This window comes from Vicia villosa, linkage group LG4, assembly GCF_029867415.1.
Source record: "Vicia villosa cultivar HV-30 ecotype Madison, WI linkage group LG4, Vvil1.0, whole genome shotgun sequence".
Taxonomy (NCBI): Eukaryota; Viridiplantae; Streptophyta; class Magnoliopsida; order Fabales; family Fabaceae; genus Vicia; species Vicia villosa.
The window spans coordinates 13,571,838-13,590,295 of NC_081183.1; the positions used below are offsets into that span (position 1 = coordinate 13,571,838).

Sequence of the window (18,458 nt, forward strand, 5' to 3'; positions counted from 1 at the left end):
GGTTGATTTTATTCATAACATCAAAAATCTCCTTAAATGGTGAAACTCAAAAATTGTATTGAATGAGAGTTTTGAAGGGCTTATATAAATTTTTCAAATATTTTTTAGGTTGTTATAGTATTATAAAAATTAAAAATATAATAATCATAACGACTCTTTTATTATTTAAACAAAATTATTTTTTTAAAAAATTTCAAATATCATTGTTCCATGCAGTTCGACTATCATTGTTCCATATCTTTTGGAGCACGTAGGGAATGGTACAATTACAATACTCATTACAAATTTTGTCTTCAACACTAGAAGTAGTAATCCCCCAAAGCCACGGTTCGCCCACATCAACAAAGGCTCCGTTTAAGTTTTCCTCTTTGGCAAAGATTGAGACATCCAAATAATATATGGAACCTTCCCACAGAGATGAAGGATTCACCATATTCCTTTTCATAATCTTTCGATATATTTTTGTCATATTGCACTAACAAATTCAAGAACAAGAAATAAATATTTCCGAAGAGAAAAATAAGTAACTGTTCGAGAACGAGGAGAAAGAAAAACCTAGAAGAGAAGTGGCTTTAGTTCATCCCACATTTATGAACTGACCATATGAACCGAAATGTGTCTTGTAAACAGTCACTTCTCTCACGCGTAATACTTGAGTATTTTGGTTCTCTAGAAAAAACATAATCACTCCTCCAAAAAGACACTTGGAGTTACAAAACAGTGGAAGCGGAGAAAAGTATAGCCAATAATAGATGACTAGAATCCTTCAAACCCTCGCGCTTGTTCCCAAGCTTAAGGGCTTAGGGGACTACTATTTTAGGCCAGCCATAACTACTTCGATTCGGCCATGTCTCCATGGATCCGACCACCAAAGAACACCCCGAATTCAGACCGGGTATTCAATAAGCTTCCAAAATATTCTCCTAATCACTAGACCATCAGAGACCTAGAAACATGAGATTTGTGCCTCCAACGGTCTCCCGCATTCCACGTCGAAAAGATAACAAATTACAAACACAATTTGAATACTCTTTCATCATTCATATACTGACTTTAGCATCAGAGTGCTAACCTTGCAGATACACCCCCCGCTTTTGTTGCATCAGAAACTCCCATACACCGCAACTTTTGTAACTTTACACATATTGTAAAATAGAATATTAATGTATTTAAACAATATATAAATAAACACATTCTAGGTTAAATAATTTTTTAATAAATTTTTTAAGAAATTTTTTAAGAAAAAGAAAATATTATTAAATAAAAAACTCAAGCTCATAATAAAAACTGTTTTTTAAAATAAATATGTAAAATAAAATCATTTGACCTAATAATTAAGAAAAAAGTTATATTTTTTTTCTTTCTTTCTCTGCTCTTCACTCCTTCATTCCAATGGCCGCTGCTACTACCTAGGGCTTACAATACCAAAACCACTTCCAAAGTCAACAAATCAACCAATTCAGTACGAAACACCATCACTCCATCACTCAACTCAAACTCACGAAACACCTTTCGTACCATTCACCATGAGAACGAAAACCGTTGGCGGAAAAAAGCGTTGCCTCACACTCTCCGCAACTTCTCCATTCTCCTCCATTACTCCAGTACTCTTTCTCAACCCTAACCCTAACCCTAACCCTAATCATAACTCTAAACGACACGTCGTTTTTTACTAACCCTAATTTTCATTTCTCTTTTTTGTTTTTGTTTTTCAGGATAGCGATGATGAAGATCCAAATCCACATCTCCGAAAAGACGTAATCCAGAACCGTTGGGTAATCTTCTCGCAAGACAGAACGAAGAAGCCTTGCGAATTCAAGGGAAAATCGACGTTCAACACAAACCCTAGCAGAAACAAGCCGTGTATTTTTTGCATTGGTTATGAGGATGAATGCACGCCTGAGATCTTCCGTGTTCCGTTCGACGAACTCAATTGGAAGATTCGTGTCGTGGAGCATCCTTATCCGGCTCTTTCGAGGTATGTTCCGGAGCTTCATAATGTTCCGGTGGAGGATACGGTTTTGGATGGGTTTGGGATTCATGATGTTGTTATTGAGAGTCCCATTCATTCTGATCAGTTGTTGGAGTTGTCGCCGAGGGAGATTGGAGAGGTTTTTGTCGCGTTTATTAATAGGATTCATGAATTGCTTCACCTTGGGTCTATCAAATACATTCAGGTTTGTTTTTATGGATTTTTGTTTTTTTTTTTTAAATTTAATTGAAGTTTTTACATTTTAAGGTTAAGAATAGTTGTTTTATGATAGAAGTGATTGAAAGTAGCTTTATATGTTGGGGTCGTGACACGATTTCCCGAGGGTGTTATGCATTTGATAGATAAACCCTTATTATGTTGGTTTAGGATAAGCATGATAGATATGCAAGTGGGAAAATTGTGTGGAGGGATACATCTTAGGGACAAAGTCTATCTGCTAATATTGTTTTAGCCACCTCAAACAAGGTTGGCTCTTGAAGGAGGATATGCATGTGAGTTTTGTGAGGAAATGTATATGATATGTAATGTGTTGTTTGATGATTTTGCATTTTCAAAGGATAATGTCATGTTAATATTTGTTTGTTTTGAATTTTAATAGTATGTTTAGTGAAAAAAAAGAGGGATCTTTAAGGTTATTATGGCTTAAAAGTAGTTATTGTAATGTGAGAGTAGTGAGATTTGCTGCACATGCGGTCCTTTCTACCCGACTAGATGATTGTGATGATACCCCCTTAATACCAAAAGGTAATAATGTGAGAGTGGTGAGAATGTGATTTTTTTTTTTTTCTAGTTGGTGATATTAGTTTTTATGCACCCGACACACGGTGTAGTTGGCTTAGTGGAACCGTGCTAGGTTTGTAAGTGGGAAGAATGTGTGCTGTTTGGTAGAAGGATATATATGGGAAGAATGCATCTGATGCGTAATGTCTGTGTAATCACTTTGCATTTTGAAGGCTAATGTGATAAAAGTGAAGTTTTATTAGAGAATAGGTAATGTGGGAGTTTTTTTTTCTACCTAGTTGGGGACATTAGTCCCCGTTCACTTGGTATGTAATGGGTTTTTTTTTTCTTCCTAGTAGCTGGAATGTGTACCCTTTTTGCTGCCTTGAATTGGATTAACTTTGGTATGGAGATATATGTGGATATAGCTACAAATAATGCACATGGTGGTAATGTCTGTGCGGTCATTTTGCGTTTCAAAGGTTAATATTATGAAGTAATAGGTGATGTGAGAGAGAGTAGTGATTTTTTTTTTCTAGTTGGTGACGAGTCCTATGCACTCTGCAATGAGGTTGGTTTAATGGAGCCATGCTACTGCAAGTAGGAAGACTGTGTAAAGATGTATTACTTATTGGGAGGGAGGTATTTAGTTTGATTCATTGTGAACAATAAATCCTTTAGGGTGATGACAATCCTTGTTGCTCTACCCATCTTGAACAAGATTAACTTTTGTAAGAGGATAAACATGGATATAAGTGGTAAGAATGCACCTGATGTGTAGTGTTTGTGTTATCATTTTGCATTTAGAAGGTTAATGTAATAATCTTGAAGTAAGCCTTCAGTATAAGTGTGTTTATGTATATATATTGATCACTGAAAGAAGAAATGATCCTGGTAGTTCTTAGAATAGGTTATTTGTAGTCCCATTTGCCTTTTAGACTTATTTAAATTCCTGGTATGAGATTAAAATTCACATTTAACTCTTGCTGATTTGTGATTGAAATAATAAATTATGTAGTTTAATTATCCTGTTAAGCTTTAAAGCTAATGGATTGCGTAGTTTCACTCATTATTGCAAATAGTGGTGCTATAGCTCAACGAATTTTGATGAATCCGGTAAAAAAACTGCGACGCTATCCTAGTTTCGATTTTAGTATATAATAGTGGCAGCTATTCCAGTTTTTGCTAGCTGAAGTAGTGGCAATAGTGGGAAAAAAAATTCGGGTTTTTCTCCGAAGAATCTTATTGAGTGCCAAATTGAACCTATTCTTAAATTGGAGAAATGAAGAGTCAATGAATATTACTTATATATTCCCTGTAATACGTAAACCTCTCAATATGTGAGCTACACTCTGCCGCCATTCCTTTTTTTATTTGTATGCAGGGTGCCTTTTTATGTATATATAGTTGACTTATTTCAACTGCTATGTAGCTTCTGCTATTTGCCCGCAACACTATCTGCTGCCTCACATAGCAAAATTTTGGCGTTCTTCTATTTTCCCCAGTTCGCTAGTGATAACAATGATTTCACTCTTTACTCCTTGTTATTCTTTGGGCCCTTGTTCTACATGTTATTTTTCTTCAAAGGTTATGTGAGCTTGAATTTTTTTGGTTGCTTAATGGGTTGTGTTTGGATAGTGTATGACACTTTCAATATTAAAGTAGGAAGTCACTGTCTTCTTCCTTGTCCTGTTTTATCAGTTTTTAAATCTTATATATATATAGGCATATTATAATTGTTATTTTACTTTGGGTAAGGAGAACAACCGAGTAATTAAGCAGGGTTGATTGCATGCTCGACATAACTGACTATAGATCTATTTACTTTTCCAGTTTAAATTATTATTTTCTACAAAAACATTAATACTTGCAGTGAACCTTGTCATGCACTGTTCATAAATATATTATTATGGTTGTCTTCTACTGGCCCATGTTCATGTTATTTGTCATGTATAATAAACTTGATTTATTAATCTTTGAAGGTGTTTAAAAACCACGGGGCTTCAGCTGGTGCATCAATGAGTCATTCTCATAGTCAAATCCTGGCCTTACCAATTATTCCAACCACTGTTTCTACCCGTCTTTCAAATATGAAGAATTATTTTTATCAGACAGGGAAATGCTGTATATGTGAAATTCAACATGAGGATCTTTTGATTGATTCATCTACCTATTTCTTTTCATTGGTTCCTTTTGCTGCTTCATATCCTTTTGAGATATGGATTATTCCCCGGAATCACTCTGCTCATTTCCATGAATTGGATGCTGAAATGGTATCACTTCATTCTATGCAAAGCCCTATTTATGTTTAAATGCAAAATATATTACAAACTTGTTACTCATAGCTTGAGCTATAGCTAAAGTTGTGGATTTTGCAATCCTATTGGTTTAGCTTAGCTGAATCTTGTATTGCGAAACGTGCAATATTGCATACTGTTTCCAACTATATATACCAGTGTTAATTTCTTCAATTTGGGTTTTATGGTCAAAAGGGTGACCATTATATATTGACATTTATTTTACAGGCATTTGATCTTGGAGGTTTGATGAGACAAACTCTTAGAAAGATATCTTTTCAATTGAACAATCCGCCATTCAACTTCATGATTCATACTAGTCCACTGCATGGTGATGGGTCAGAGTTAGCATACAGTCATTGGTATATACAAATAGTACCTCAGCTAGTTCCGACAACTGGTGTTGAGCTTGGAACTGGGTGTCACGTCAACCCTGTTTTGCCCGAGGATGCTGCAAAGGTTCTAAGAGAAGTGGTTGTTCCTGTGTTTGCACATGAAAGGTACAAAATATACTTGGTGACTTAATTTCAAACTGGAATGTTAATAATATTGTTCCTTCGTACTGTTCACGTAATAATTTATTGTTAACTTATCTTGTGTGATACGGAAGAGAAAAGGATTGGAATTGAATCTTATTATAGTATGTTAAAGTTTTTAAATAGTTGAATATGCTATATTTTTTGCTTAGTTGTGTTGTATACCATGGCTTTTAGACGATTATGTTTGATTCGATTTATATATTGTTCAGTTCTTAATGTATTTTTCGTCTTCTCTTTAATTTATGAATCATGCAAAAGTTATATTTATTTTAAGTGTGTTGTTTTGATTTTTTTTGAAGGCGCACCATAGGTTTTTCACCTCCAAGTAAGATTGTGGATTATAGTGAGGCATTCACCACTAAAGAGGTAATTGAATTATGATTATTATGTTTATGATTTTCTTTTCCTATTAAAAAACACGAAATTTATAATTTATTTTGAATTCTTAGGTGTTTCCTACCCGCGAATATCTACTGAATTGGGCTCGAGCCATTGGGAGAGAAAATGGATTTACTGTCATTATTCAGAGATCAGACAATGGTGGTACAGGGAAGAAGAAGATAGGAAGGAAAACAACTGTTATTCTGGGTTGTGAAAGAAGCGGAAAATATAGACAATATAAAGACGCATTAGCTCGCAAGACTGGAACGAAGAAATGTGGATGTCCATTCAGACTAAGAGGAAGACCTGTTAGAAACGGCGATGGATGGAAAGTGAATGTAGTGTGTGGATTTCACAACCATGAAGTAATTGAAACAGCGATTGGGAGCACATATGCAGGTCGACTAAGCGGAGAAGAGAAGTCTTTGGTCGACGATTTGACGAAGAGTATGGTAAAACCAAAAGACATATTACAGACATTGAAAGAAAGAAATGAAGACAATCTGACTTCTATCAAGCAGATTTATAATGTGCGCCAACAGTTAAAACGTTCTTCTAGATTATTAGAAAGTTAGTGTTAATTGAGTGTACTGCATTCAACATTTGTATTACTCTATTTTTTCACAAGGTACTTCTATTATTGTTATTATTGCTGTTGTCATTAGTAATTATCTGAGTATTTCAACTATTAAAAGTATAGTGCTAAAAGAGTACTTTAAAAAAGGAATAAGTGCTTTATTAGATTTCGTATTGTTATTGTCAAAATGTTAGATTTGCACAAGTGCTTCAATGTTTTTTTGGGTCTATATAATTTTATCTTATGTAACATTTACCAAACAGCGGTTGACTGATAAGCTAGTTGATAGCTTATGACTGAGGGCTGATGACTGATGGCTAATAAGGATAAAAAAAGAAGAAAAAATAATAAGTTATAAGACATAAGCTAAAATGTTATTTGAAATAGTGTCTGGAAAATAAGTTATAAGTTAGTAAAATAAGTTACAAGCTCGTGATGAAAAGACCGTTATCAAACAGGTCTAAATTATCATATGAGTTTATAAAACATAAGCTATAAGCTTGAAAACATGTTTTATCAAACAGAGCCCAATTGTAATTGTATTTTCACACAAAATGAAAACATTTGTGAAAAAATCTAAATTTAATTTACTGTAATTCACAATAATAAGTGGCTGAAACATATTAAAGCTACAATTGTGGATAGGACAACACTGTTTTGTTTTCTGCAATACAAACTTATAAGTACTTTTCCAAAAAAATTGACCATCACTACATATTCTTTCTTTCATTTAATCAGAGACTAGAGAACCTTTGGTATGTTAAAGGCCAACAAAAGATGTGTGAATCTTTTAATAATATAAAATATACGTTGTAATGAGAGAATCTTTTAATAACGAGATAATAGTGCGAAGACTGGAATGAAAGTTAATTTTTATTTTGTTGACTTTTGGCTATGTTTAGATATCATAAAATTAATTGAGCGGAATAGAGCGGAGTAGAATGAAGCGGAGTGAGATGGAGCGGACCGGAAAGAATATACCATTTCATTGTTTAGAAATTTTAGGACAGAATAAGGTAAGTAGTTCATTCTGCCTAAATCGGAAGGGAAGGAAAATGATGGTAAGTGATGGAATGGAATAAAATCCATACCACTCGATTCCGCTCCGCTCCATCCGTTTTTAAATTATCCAAACAATGGAATATCATTTTATTTCATCTCATTCCGCTCCGCTCCATCCGGTTCCATCAATCCAAACAAAACCTTAGTAAAAGTCCATTTTTTTATAAAACAAATGAAATAACGAAATGTCGGATAATAAATAAAATGTATGAGACAAAATTAGGGTACAACACTCGCAACCAAACAAAGTCTTATAGAAGAATATTTTATTCAAGAGATAATAAACTTTTAGTAAATTACACTTAAGCTCTCACCGAGAACAATGATTCTCATTTAGCCACAAGAACACTCTTAAAATACTAAGGCAAAAGATATGTGAGAAATTAAAGATTTGTATACAATTATGAGAAAGTGAGAAAGTGAGAAAGTATGATCAAACCCTATTTTTTGGATGATTCAAAACTAAGTTCTCTATTTATAGGCCAAATTGAAGTTTAAATTTGGAAATAATCTATGGGCGAAATGAATGCCATAATCAATTGGGCAAATCAAATATTGCACCTCAATAATATATTATTCAAGCCACAAATGGAATATTTTGATAATTAGTTGTTATCATTCATTAAGAGACTGCCCTAATTGGTTTTAGACTCAACAAGGAGAAAATAATCAATTAGATGATTAGGGCTAACCAATTGATCAGACAGTCCCCTAATCAATTAGTTAGGCCTTAAAAATATTTTTAGGTGGTTTTACTAAAATAACAAAGGTATCTCAAAGATTTTTATTGTGTGTGATTTTTCCATAGTATTTCCAAAAGTACCTTGTGCATTAACAAGACAATGTTCACTCAGACGAACATAACATGACGAGCTTTCACATTTTCTCTCTTTTAAAACCCTAAAGCTTAAAGTCTTGGCATCATTATCTTTGACTTTAGCATCACACTGTTTACCGGTGTTTTTGGTAACCATACATGAGTTTAGAAAGCAAGTGAGATTAACTCAAAAAATCTCCAAAGTAATCTGTGCAAATAATTTATGTGAACACGTGGTTGTGAATTGAATGCAATTGTCGTTTTCACGATAAAAGCGTGGAAACAAATTTTAAATGAAGTTGAGTTGCAATAAATGATAAGGAAAAATGCAGTAAATGACATAAAATAATAGTAAAAGTGAAAGCATGAAAAAGCAAATGTTGTATTTAAGAAAACAAGAAAGCAATGAAAAAATTGGACGCAAACACATACGTACGTACATGTTTCCCACACACGGTTTTGCTTTTTGACTCGGGTACTCCAGTGGTATGGAGAGAATGTATAAAATTTTGTGACCTTTGTTACAATGTATGAGTATGCTATTTATTATATTTACAAAATAATTGTCGACGATGATTTTACCCTTTACAGAACTATTATGGTTCAATCCACGTTTGGTCTTTAAGTTCCCACTAGTGTACTTACGTGTCACCCACGATTCTCTCGGTTCACAAACCATATTTAATTATAACTGATTCGAACTAATGCACAAACTTTTGAGGGTAAGTGTTCCACGCACAGTCGATGTTGCTTGCAAATGGTCCTTTGAATCTGTAAAAACTACTAAGTCTTTTCGCTGAAAATCCAAGTGTAACACACACAAGAACCTTAAATCTTTAATCTTGATAAGGCTTGAGATATGTTCAAGTTGATTATCATCATCAGAGAGTTGGGAGGACAAACCGTCGGCGAACCTTGAAACAAAATTCTTCACTTGAATGTTATTTGAATACAATGTTGACTTCAAAATATGACTTGATCTTCAAAAGAATCTTCAGAAGGATAACTTGCTAAAAAATATTGAGCATCCTTGACCGCCCGAGCTATCTTGAATAAATAATGACTTCATTAGATATCATTTGTTATCAGGTGTTGTCATCATCAAAACCAAAAATCAATTAGTTTGTTGTAGCTCTGCTTTCTACGAGATCCACCACCTTGGATACATTGACAGTACATGGAGGCACATAGATCCACATATAGAACACAATAGTACGCTGATGAAAGTAGGCATTACCACTAATTTTTATTATTTTTCTACAAATAAAAATTTTTGTTATTAACATAATTAAACTTGTATGAGTAAGTAATAGACACAAATCATTATATTAAATCCTTCTTTCTAATTATTACTAAATCCAATTTTCAAGTTTTCACAAAACAACCATAAAAATTGATCATCTTAAAAACACATAAATTGTGGAACTCAGTACTCAAATCAATCTCTAAGGAATAATAACTCTTTTTATTACTTTAATATAGTCACATGTTTGTGGCGTATCAGTATTTCATCTCAAACATTTCTTGAATTTTATTTTTCTTGGTTTTTCGATCAATGGTAATTCTTGAAGAGATAGGCCCAGGGGTGAAGGTTGCAAAAACTTTTATTACTCATTAGGTCTTGGCCGATATATACAATTGTCATTTTAGGAGAGATATCACAAGTAAGGATTATAGGGGTTATTTCATGAATATGTGGGGTTTGAGTAATAATGATTCTCGTAGCTCCAAAGATTCAAGTGAGGCAAGCATGAGTAGTCAAGAGATCTACTTTGTTATATATTTTGTCTTTCCCAAGGTGTATTCAAGATCCTTCTTTAGCCATCGTAAATATTACAATGGCTAGTTCATTTCGATCCGAATTTTTAGAATACATCCCCTAATATCTTAATAACTCACTTTAAGTGTATTTTTGGGGTTGATCTCTACAGCCGTTTTTCTATACTCGTTCCTTTGTCGAGATGAGTTTAATATTGCCTACGTATTTTCAAGAGAGGTTGCTGTAAACAATAACATTTAATCTCTCTTAGTTAAAAGTATCGCAATACTCTGACCCTTTGTTTGGGAGGAGTTTATCATATTCTTATCCTTCTTCATGAGAGGTCGACCTGTAGACAATCATAGTTAATCACACTTGGGAGGATTTAAACGTGATCCTATAACTTTTGCAAGAAAGGTGGACATGTATATATTCACACATAATCCATTTTAGATAGCAATAGTTCAAGACTCGTACCCTTTATTCAGATGGTTAAAGGCCATACCCTTGTTTAGGAGAAAAAAATATGTAAAATATAATATTTGTGTTATGTTGAATATTGGAGTAGAATAGTCTAAAAGGGGGAGGAAGTTTAATATACATTTCCCCAATAAAATTGTTTTCGAATTCTTCCCATTTGAGGCATATACTTCCCATTTAATATACCTTTCAAAGTTTAATATACCTTTCCCCAATAAAATTGTTTTCATAGTCAAGCGTATATGCTCATGCTATGACCTTTTCTCTTATTCTATCTAAGCCTTCCCACTTGAGGCATATATTTTCTCCCTCAATTGGGTCCATAAGACACTTCAAGACAAGGTCTCTTTCCTTCATTTACGTGGGCACTACCTTGGAGTCGTATTTGAGTGCAACTCGGGCTTTAGTGACATATTCTTTGATATGAACCATTTCCTTTGCTTCATTCATTATATTGAGATTATTTCTTAGTGCAATCTCTTTGCCTTATTCCTTACTATGTTCCATGTGCTATATTGAAGAATGTATACATATTTAGATCATTGCATCTGAGCCATATATGAGCTTGAAAGGTGCTTTGCATGTGGAAGTATGCAATGTTGGGCGATATGACCATATCATGTGGTGTAGTTCTTCAATTAATCATCTTTTATGCTTCTTTAAGCTATATCTTGATGTCATTTATAATGACTTTGTTGGTTGTTTATGTTTTTCATTTTACTGAGGGTGTTATATTAGGATGAACTTGTTGCGGATGCATAGGTTGCCATATAATACAATTACTAACGAGTTTAGGAATAGAGTGTCACTGCCAGACTATATTTTGGGTAGCCAAAATATGCATACAAATCTTTTCTAGTAAAACTTCCTTAACCTCTCTATTATTATTATTATTGAAACAAATTTAATCTCCACCACTTGACAAAGTTGTCCACTCCAACAATAATGAAATTTAGTTGGTCTCATTCTAAGGTAAATGGTCTCAAAATGTCCATTCCTTAAATTTAGATATGCCAGGGGGTTATATGGAGTGTAGTGTTTAAGTTGGGGCATGGCACATGTTAGATTATCACTTGTACTTGTTTCATTTTTTTCACATATTTGTGTTGTCTTTGTTCGTAGTAGGCTAGTAGAAACTAATGCAAATTATCTTTTTGGTAAATGACCTTCCAACAAATTAGCGGCCACACACTCATTCTTGCACTTGTGTCATAGTATTTTGTGGGTTTCAAAAAATCAATATAAGAATGCTTATTCTCTTTTTATATAGTTGGTCATAAACCAACATGTATTTAGTCGAAGACCTCTTTACCTTTTTGCCTCATCGATAACTTTTGGTTCTCCCTCCATTTCAAAATGATTGTCATTTTAGCACATAAATTTTGTGTCAAAATGAATGTCATTTTCTCACTTTTCAATGTAGAAATTATTGCTATTTTTCAATTGTGTCCTTCAATTATTACTATGTAATCTACTTCCAACATATTTATAAGGTTAATTTAGTAAAGTGTAATGACTTATGACAATATTATTACATTCCTTAATATGTGTGAAAAACCTTAAACGATACTCATTTTGAAACAGAGGGAGTAATATTCATGTTGAGAATATTGGATGAGATAAATCATATTTTTGTTGGTTTCTTTGATGAAAACTACAATCATATATTTTGTGGTGGAATTCATGATCATTTCTTGAATGACAATCCATTTGTTATTTAGCTTCTTTGTGCTAACTATCTTGGATAAGAGATTTGCCTTAGTTTTATAGTCATAACTACAACTATTTGGATTGGTACTCGTCTACTACTTGTCTTGTTACCAAAAATGAGTCGCTCCCAATCCTTTGGTCTTTGAGCTTCATCACTGAAATAAAGGCCTTAATCTTCTTTTGTCGGTGAGGACGATAAGGGAAAATGATATATCTTCATGTTCCTTGTCTCAACATCCCAAAATACTTTTTCTTTCAACGAGGGTGTGGTCGATTACTAATAAGTAGATGAACAAATGTCCCCCTTCTCTCGAGCAAGTAAGTATTAGGGGAGAGGATGTATAATTTTTATGTTCCTAGACGCATATTCACACTCTAGATCCATGAAAATTCTCCTTTCTTTCTTAACATTGAAAAGAAGTGGAACACTTTCACCTCTAAGCATGTGGAAACTAGGCATGGTTGTTATTATTATAATAAAAGGATGACTTTCACTGACATTTGTCGGATTTATCATGTCATTAATTTTTTGGAATTTGTTCATGTAGGCTTTATTCCTTGATTTTTTATGGCATACAACATAAGAACTTCCCTACTTGTACCCAAAAGAAACATTGTGTCGTGTTCATGTGCATGTTATACTTTCTTACCGAACATAGGATCTATTTCAGGCTGTCATTGGAATTTATTCCTTCCTCTGTTTAAACCAACACATCATCTATGTATAAATCCAACTGATTACTTATTTGATCTAGAAATACTTTATATATCAATCACTAATAAGTTGTGTCGATGTTCTTGAGGTCAAAAGGCATAAACTTGTAGTAATAGTTCCATGTATTGGACATGAACATTGTAAATGAAACAATAATGGGTTCATATTGATTTGGTAATATATGCAGTAGACATCCATAAAAGTCAATGCTTTATAGCCAAAATCTATGTTTATTAGTTTGTCAATGTTGGTAAAAGGGTTCACATCTTTAGGTCAGGAAAAATTTGGGTCTATGACATCTACATATATCTTTAATTATCCACTTGATCTCTTCTTTACATGATAAATTTTTATTTCTTATACTATTTCTCTTTCTTTCTTGCCACAATGAGCCTTTCTTGCTCTTCGTCTAAAGAAGTCCCTGAGTTGGTGACCTGGTGTGGGTGTTTTTCGATACCTATATCCTTCATTTCCTCAATAGGGTCAACCCTTGTTTCTCTTAAATCGTTTTTTTTTGGTCCAAGTTGACCGCTTTTTGTACAAAGTTAACATCTAATGAGCTGTCTAGGAGGAGGGGTGTATTTTTTTGATGGTTTGAGCTTCAAATTGTCCCGATAACACCAACTGACAATCTCCTAATTTCTTCTTTCTATGTCAATTTCTCCATTGCTCAAGAAATACTTCGGTATTGGTAAACAATGCTTCCCTTAGTGCGTTAAAGGTCAGGCAATATATGATATTATAGGACTAGAACACTACAATCATAACCAAATATCATACTCACTTTATCTATCTTTGCAATTTTCACATGATCAAAAATGGTGTTGAAAGTCATGTGACCCCTTGCGTTCTCCTTCTCACCCGAGAATCAAACCAAACTCCCTCAATAAGATTGAAGTTCGGGAGTAAGTTGCAAATCTTCAAAACCATTCTCGTTCAGATGTTAGTGGAACTTCCAAAATGAGTTGTAAATATCTTATTAAATATTTGCACCTTGATCACCATTTGATCATCTTTATGAGAATATTTAATTTTAACCTGTAGTGTTATATTTTGCACATAACCCTGCCTGGGGCGACAACTTGGGAATGCCCTATGAAAGGGTGACAAGGCGAGGTCGCCTGAAAGGAGATACTGCCTCACCCATGCGTTTTCATCGCTAATGGGAGAGGAAACATAGAATAAGATGTGTCTTAAATAATGGGAAATTCGAGATAACTACTAACCCACATATCTCTTGGGATTAGGAATCCAATTGTCCACCTTTTGACTGGGTGGGCAGTGACGTTTTTCAAAAGAGCCCTAGGAATATGAAATTCCAATAAATACACCATCCCTCAAGGGAATATGACAACTCTCAAGTAACACTTAGTTAAACTTATTCAAACACCACTCATAGAGTGTTTCGTTTTGAGTAACCCTAACAACATCACTCTAACCTCCCGCCTAAAACCTAGCAGTGCAAGTCAATAGTAGGATCTTTCACCTCACGTGATCTAATCCCTAAAACAGTATCAAAAACTACCATGCAGGGCTACTCGCCGTTGTGAGCTAGTCCCCACCCCATTCATGCAATATACATAATAGGGCCACTGAGCCCCCTGCCATTGCAAGGGGAACACTCACACACATGTACTACTTTTTGAGAGTACAATGGCGTCCACCGTGGGCCCCCGGTAAAAATAACTTGGGCCACACCTCTAACTCCCACCCTTCCATCTTTTTTTCTCAGCAAATAACGGACAGGGTCCCGCATCACACGGCAAACACCATCGTCGGAGGTATCTTCGTGAGAAGCCTCTCCATGGATACTCATTAAAGGGCTACGCGAGGTAGGTGCTTGCCGCGAACATCATATCCTTTTGTTTTGCTGAGAACCCTACAGGAGTAACTGAGGCCAATTATTTTCTCCAAATATGATACCTTGGGAATAAACCATCATAACAAAGATCCCTTGGTCATCATTATCCAACACTACAACTATGATATTAAGTGCGTCTTAATAGACTCGGGAATCTTAACTGATATACTATTTTGGGATGTTTCTAGAAGTTACAGTTGAATTTGGGCGGCATACAGAGTTTCACAGGCTCTCTAACAAGATTGTTAGGAGAACAAATACAGGTAATGGGCTATGTGACTCTGAAAACCATTTATGGTGAGGGAAGTGACGCCAAAATCATTAACGTCACATATCTCATCATAGACGCCATTTCGCCTTACAACATTATCCTTGGGCGCCTAATCATAAACTCTTTAGGAGCACCCGTGTCTAGAGCTGTCAAAATGGGCTAGCCCATATGGGCTGACCCGCCGGTGTCATACCCCAAAATTTGCCTTCCATATTCCATTTACAATAATTCAAAGTCTAAGATTCAATTCCAAAGCCTTGCTCGAACAATCCCAAGATCCACAGTCAACTATTTCAAATCTGAAGTTCAACTACAATCAAAGCATGATTCAAACCTATGATCATTGGTCAAACATCAAGCATAGAGGTGCATAACCATCATTTGATCAAGGATTGATCATGATTCCATTAATAGAAACTCAGAGATGAACAAATACAAAAAGGTTCAAATTAGGGTTTCTTAGGAGAAAGTCAACCCAACTTTGACTAGGCATAACTTTCACATGGAACATCAAAAATGCCCCACTCAAAGCCTATTTTGAAGGAAATTGGATTCCCTACATCTTTTTCGCTCACAAGCCATGGCTAGAAATGATTCATTTGAGAGATACAGTGCAAAAGATTACAGGTCATTTTTCAGCATCCTTCAAAAGCAGTTTTTTTCCCAAAGAGGATATGATCAAGATAAAAGCTCCAAATGAAAAATATATTCCAAAGTGGCTTATAGAGGACCTCTTGAGGTTTCCAAAAAGTCTTAGAACTCCCTCGTAGCTTAAAAATTGAGTGAGATATGCTTGATCAAAGTTGGGTGATTTTTGAGGACCAAATGTGAAAAAAGAAGGTTCAAATTGAGAAATTTTGCAAATGGGCCTATGGTTTTATGATACAAACTTGGTCCACAAGACATTAGCATGCCCAAAATTATTTTCCACGAAATTTAACATTATATTTGATTTAATATGATTTTTTATTTCATTTTAATGATTTAATTAACATAAAAATCAAATATTTTGATGGAAAATAGATTTTTAAGTATTTCCAATCACAATTAATGTCTAAAATATATTTAATTTCGTGCATACATGGATTGGAAAGATTTGATACAATATTGATCGAAAATAGTAGCTTGCCATTCAAGAAAGAAATCAAATTTCTCAAATATGGCAAAATTTGATTCAATAATCCTTGGGCTCTCTTTTTTAACCTAATTCATTCCAGTATAAGTATCAAACACAAGGGACCAGATTAGGGGAGGGATTTCTGAAGGGAGGCACATTTACAAGAACCAAAAAAAATCACCAAAGAACTCAAAATCGTTTTTCAAAGAATTCGTGGATGTCAACAAGAATTAAAGGTTCCACAAGCTTCTCCAGGTGATTTGGAACGTGTCTGGATACTAGCATAGCTTCAACAACCCCAGAATTGTCTCCGATCTGTCCAAGTAAGTGCTTCTGAATTCTTGATCGATTAGCATAATCCATACATTCTTGTTAGCAATTAATGGCATATTTTGATCAATGACCTTGCTCTGAACGTTTCTGGGTTAGTCGCTTTGAGTTTGTATGCCTTGAACGATATTTGCCATAAGAGGTCGAGTCGAGTTCCTAGGGTTTTATTTGGGGCTTTGCTGTAGAGGTAAAATTAAATGAAATCAACCACATGACCATGTTCACATGTTTGAGACGAGAGAATTGGATAGGTCGCGAACAGTTTATGTGCGTAGAGGCTCGATTCGTTATTTTCCTGGTTTGGTTCGCTACGAAGAAAAACGCAGCTATTTCGTAGCTATTGTTTCTGAAATTTGCAGGCTCTATTGGGGAAGAGGGTTGCGTGGCAACACACCACTGGTCCTTTTAAATTAACGCGCGCGTTTGTATTGACGTGTCTGAAGTTGGTATGTATTGGATCAGGCGCGTATAGTAAACAGATAGCTTGTCTGGTTGGGTTGGTTGGATGCGCGCGTGTGAGGGGAGAGGTCGCAGGTTCGAGCCTCTCCTCCAACATATATTTTTCTAAATTGTTTCAATGAGATCTCATGCACCCACAGCCCTATGTACCATCATACACCCTCAGAATCTAAGCCCTTGATCATCCACTCAGTCAGATCCAATAGCCTAGAGTTTGTCTCTATACCATAGTCCCTAATAACAACCACACTGAATCCTAATCCTATTAGCTTAAATAATTTTAATTATTTATTTTGTTTTAATTAAAATACCTTTTAATATATATTAATTGTATAATAATTATTTTTATAAATAAATTATTATGTGATATTTATATTAAAATGTCAATTCGTTGTTCGTTCCGATTAAATTAATTAATCGCTATGGTCAATGATAATTTTAATTAAAATTCAATTTAATTAAAATGCAATTCAATTATATTCGATTAAATGGTTGCAACTATCTTATTAGTTGTGATGATTAATCCTTTTTTCTAACTTCAAATTTGTTATTCTTTTTAATCGAATCAATCGATTGCGAGGGGTAACAATGCAAATCAATTCATAATTATTAAAAAATACTATTATTCGTTATTAGTAATAATCAAATCAATTGATTAAAATTGGTAACGATACAACTACTAATCTGTTAACTATGGTAATTGAATCAATCGATTATCGCGGTTAATAGTGCATACTAAAATCAGGGTTGTACGCCCACATCCTAAAACACTTCTCAAAACCTTTCAAAACCACAATACTAAACTATGGATTTTCATCCTCATCAATTAGACAATTAAAAAACGCTTTTCAAAGCACAAGCAATTTCAAACACCTTCAATTCTAACTCTGGGGCGTACAACCCTTCCCCGAACTACGTTGACTCTGATTCTCCCTAAGGAGATACGTAGGCACTTGGATAACCAAGGCGAGTCCCCCTCCCTAAAATCTCAATTTTTCCCCTATTCACTTCCTTAGCTATAAACCTCAATAATTAGCCATTAACCTTTACTGTGAACATAAAACCTTAGGAAAGGGTTGAGGGTGCCTAACACCTTCCCTCGACCTGAATATAGTATCTTACCCCTGATCTCTATACTACGTAGGGTTTCCTATTCGCCCTTCAGAATAGGTGGCGACTCTCTAAGTTAAAATTTTAGGCAGGTTGCTACAGCTGGCGACTCTGCTGGGGACAACTATAATGGTGAATACTATGCTCCTATAGGTTTTGGCAGGGTTTAGGTTTGGGCGCATTTTAGGGTTGGCAAACTTGCCATTTTTAGGGTTTGGGGGAGGTTCATCTTTTTTAATAAATTTTAAATTATTTATTTA

At 34.6% G+C, this 18,458-nt stretch overlaps 1 protein-coding gene across 1 annotated transcript; it reads left to right on the plus strand.

Annotated features, from left to right (window-relative positions):
• The first annotated feature begins 1,351 nt into the window (after window positions 1-1,351).
• On the plus strand, window positions 1,352-6,579 carry LOC131594534 (ADP-glucose phosphorylase-like). The gene is made up of 6 exons (XM_058866701.1): window positions 1,352-1,604; window positions 1,716-2,177; window positions 4,696-4,986; window positions 5,239-5,510; window positions 5,849-5,915; window positions 5,999-6,579. The coding sequence occupies exons 1-6, from the start codon at window positions 1,527-1,529 to the stop codon at window positions 6,503-6,505; spliced, it is 1,677 nt and encodes a 558-aa protein (XP_058722684.1). The 5' UTR covers window positions 1,352-1,526; the 3' UTR covers window positions 6,506-6,579.
• The last annotated feature ends 11,879 nt before the right edge of the window (window positions 6,580-18,458 follow it).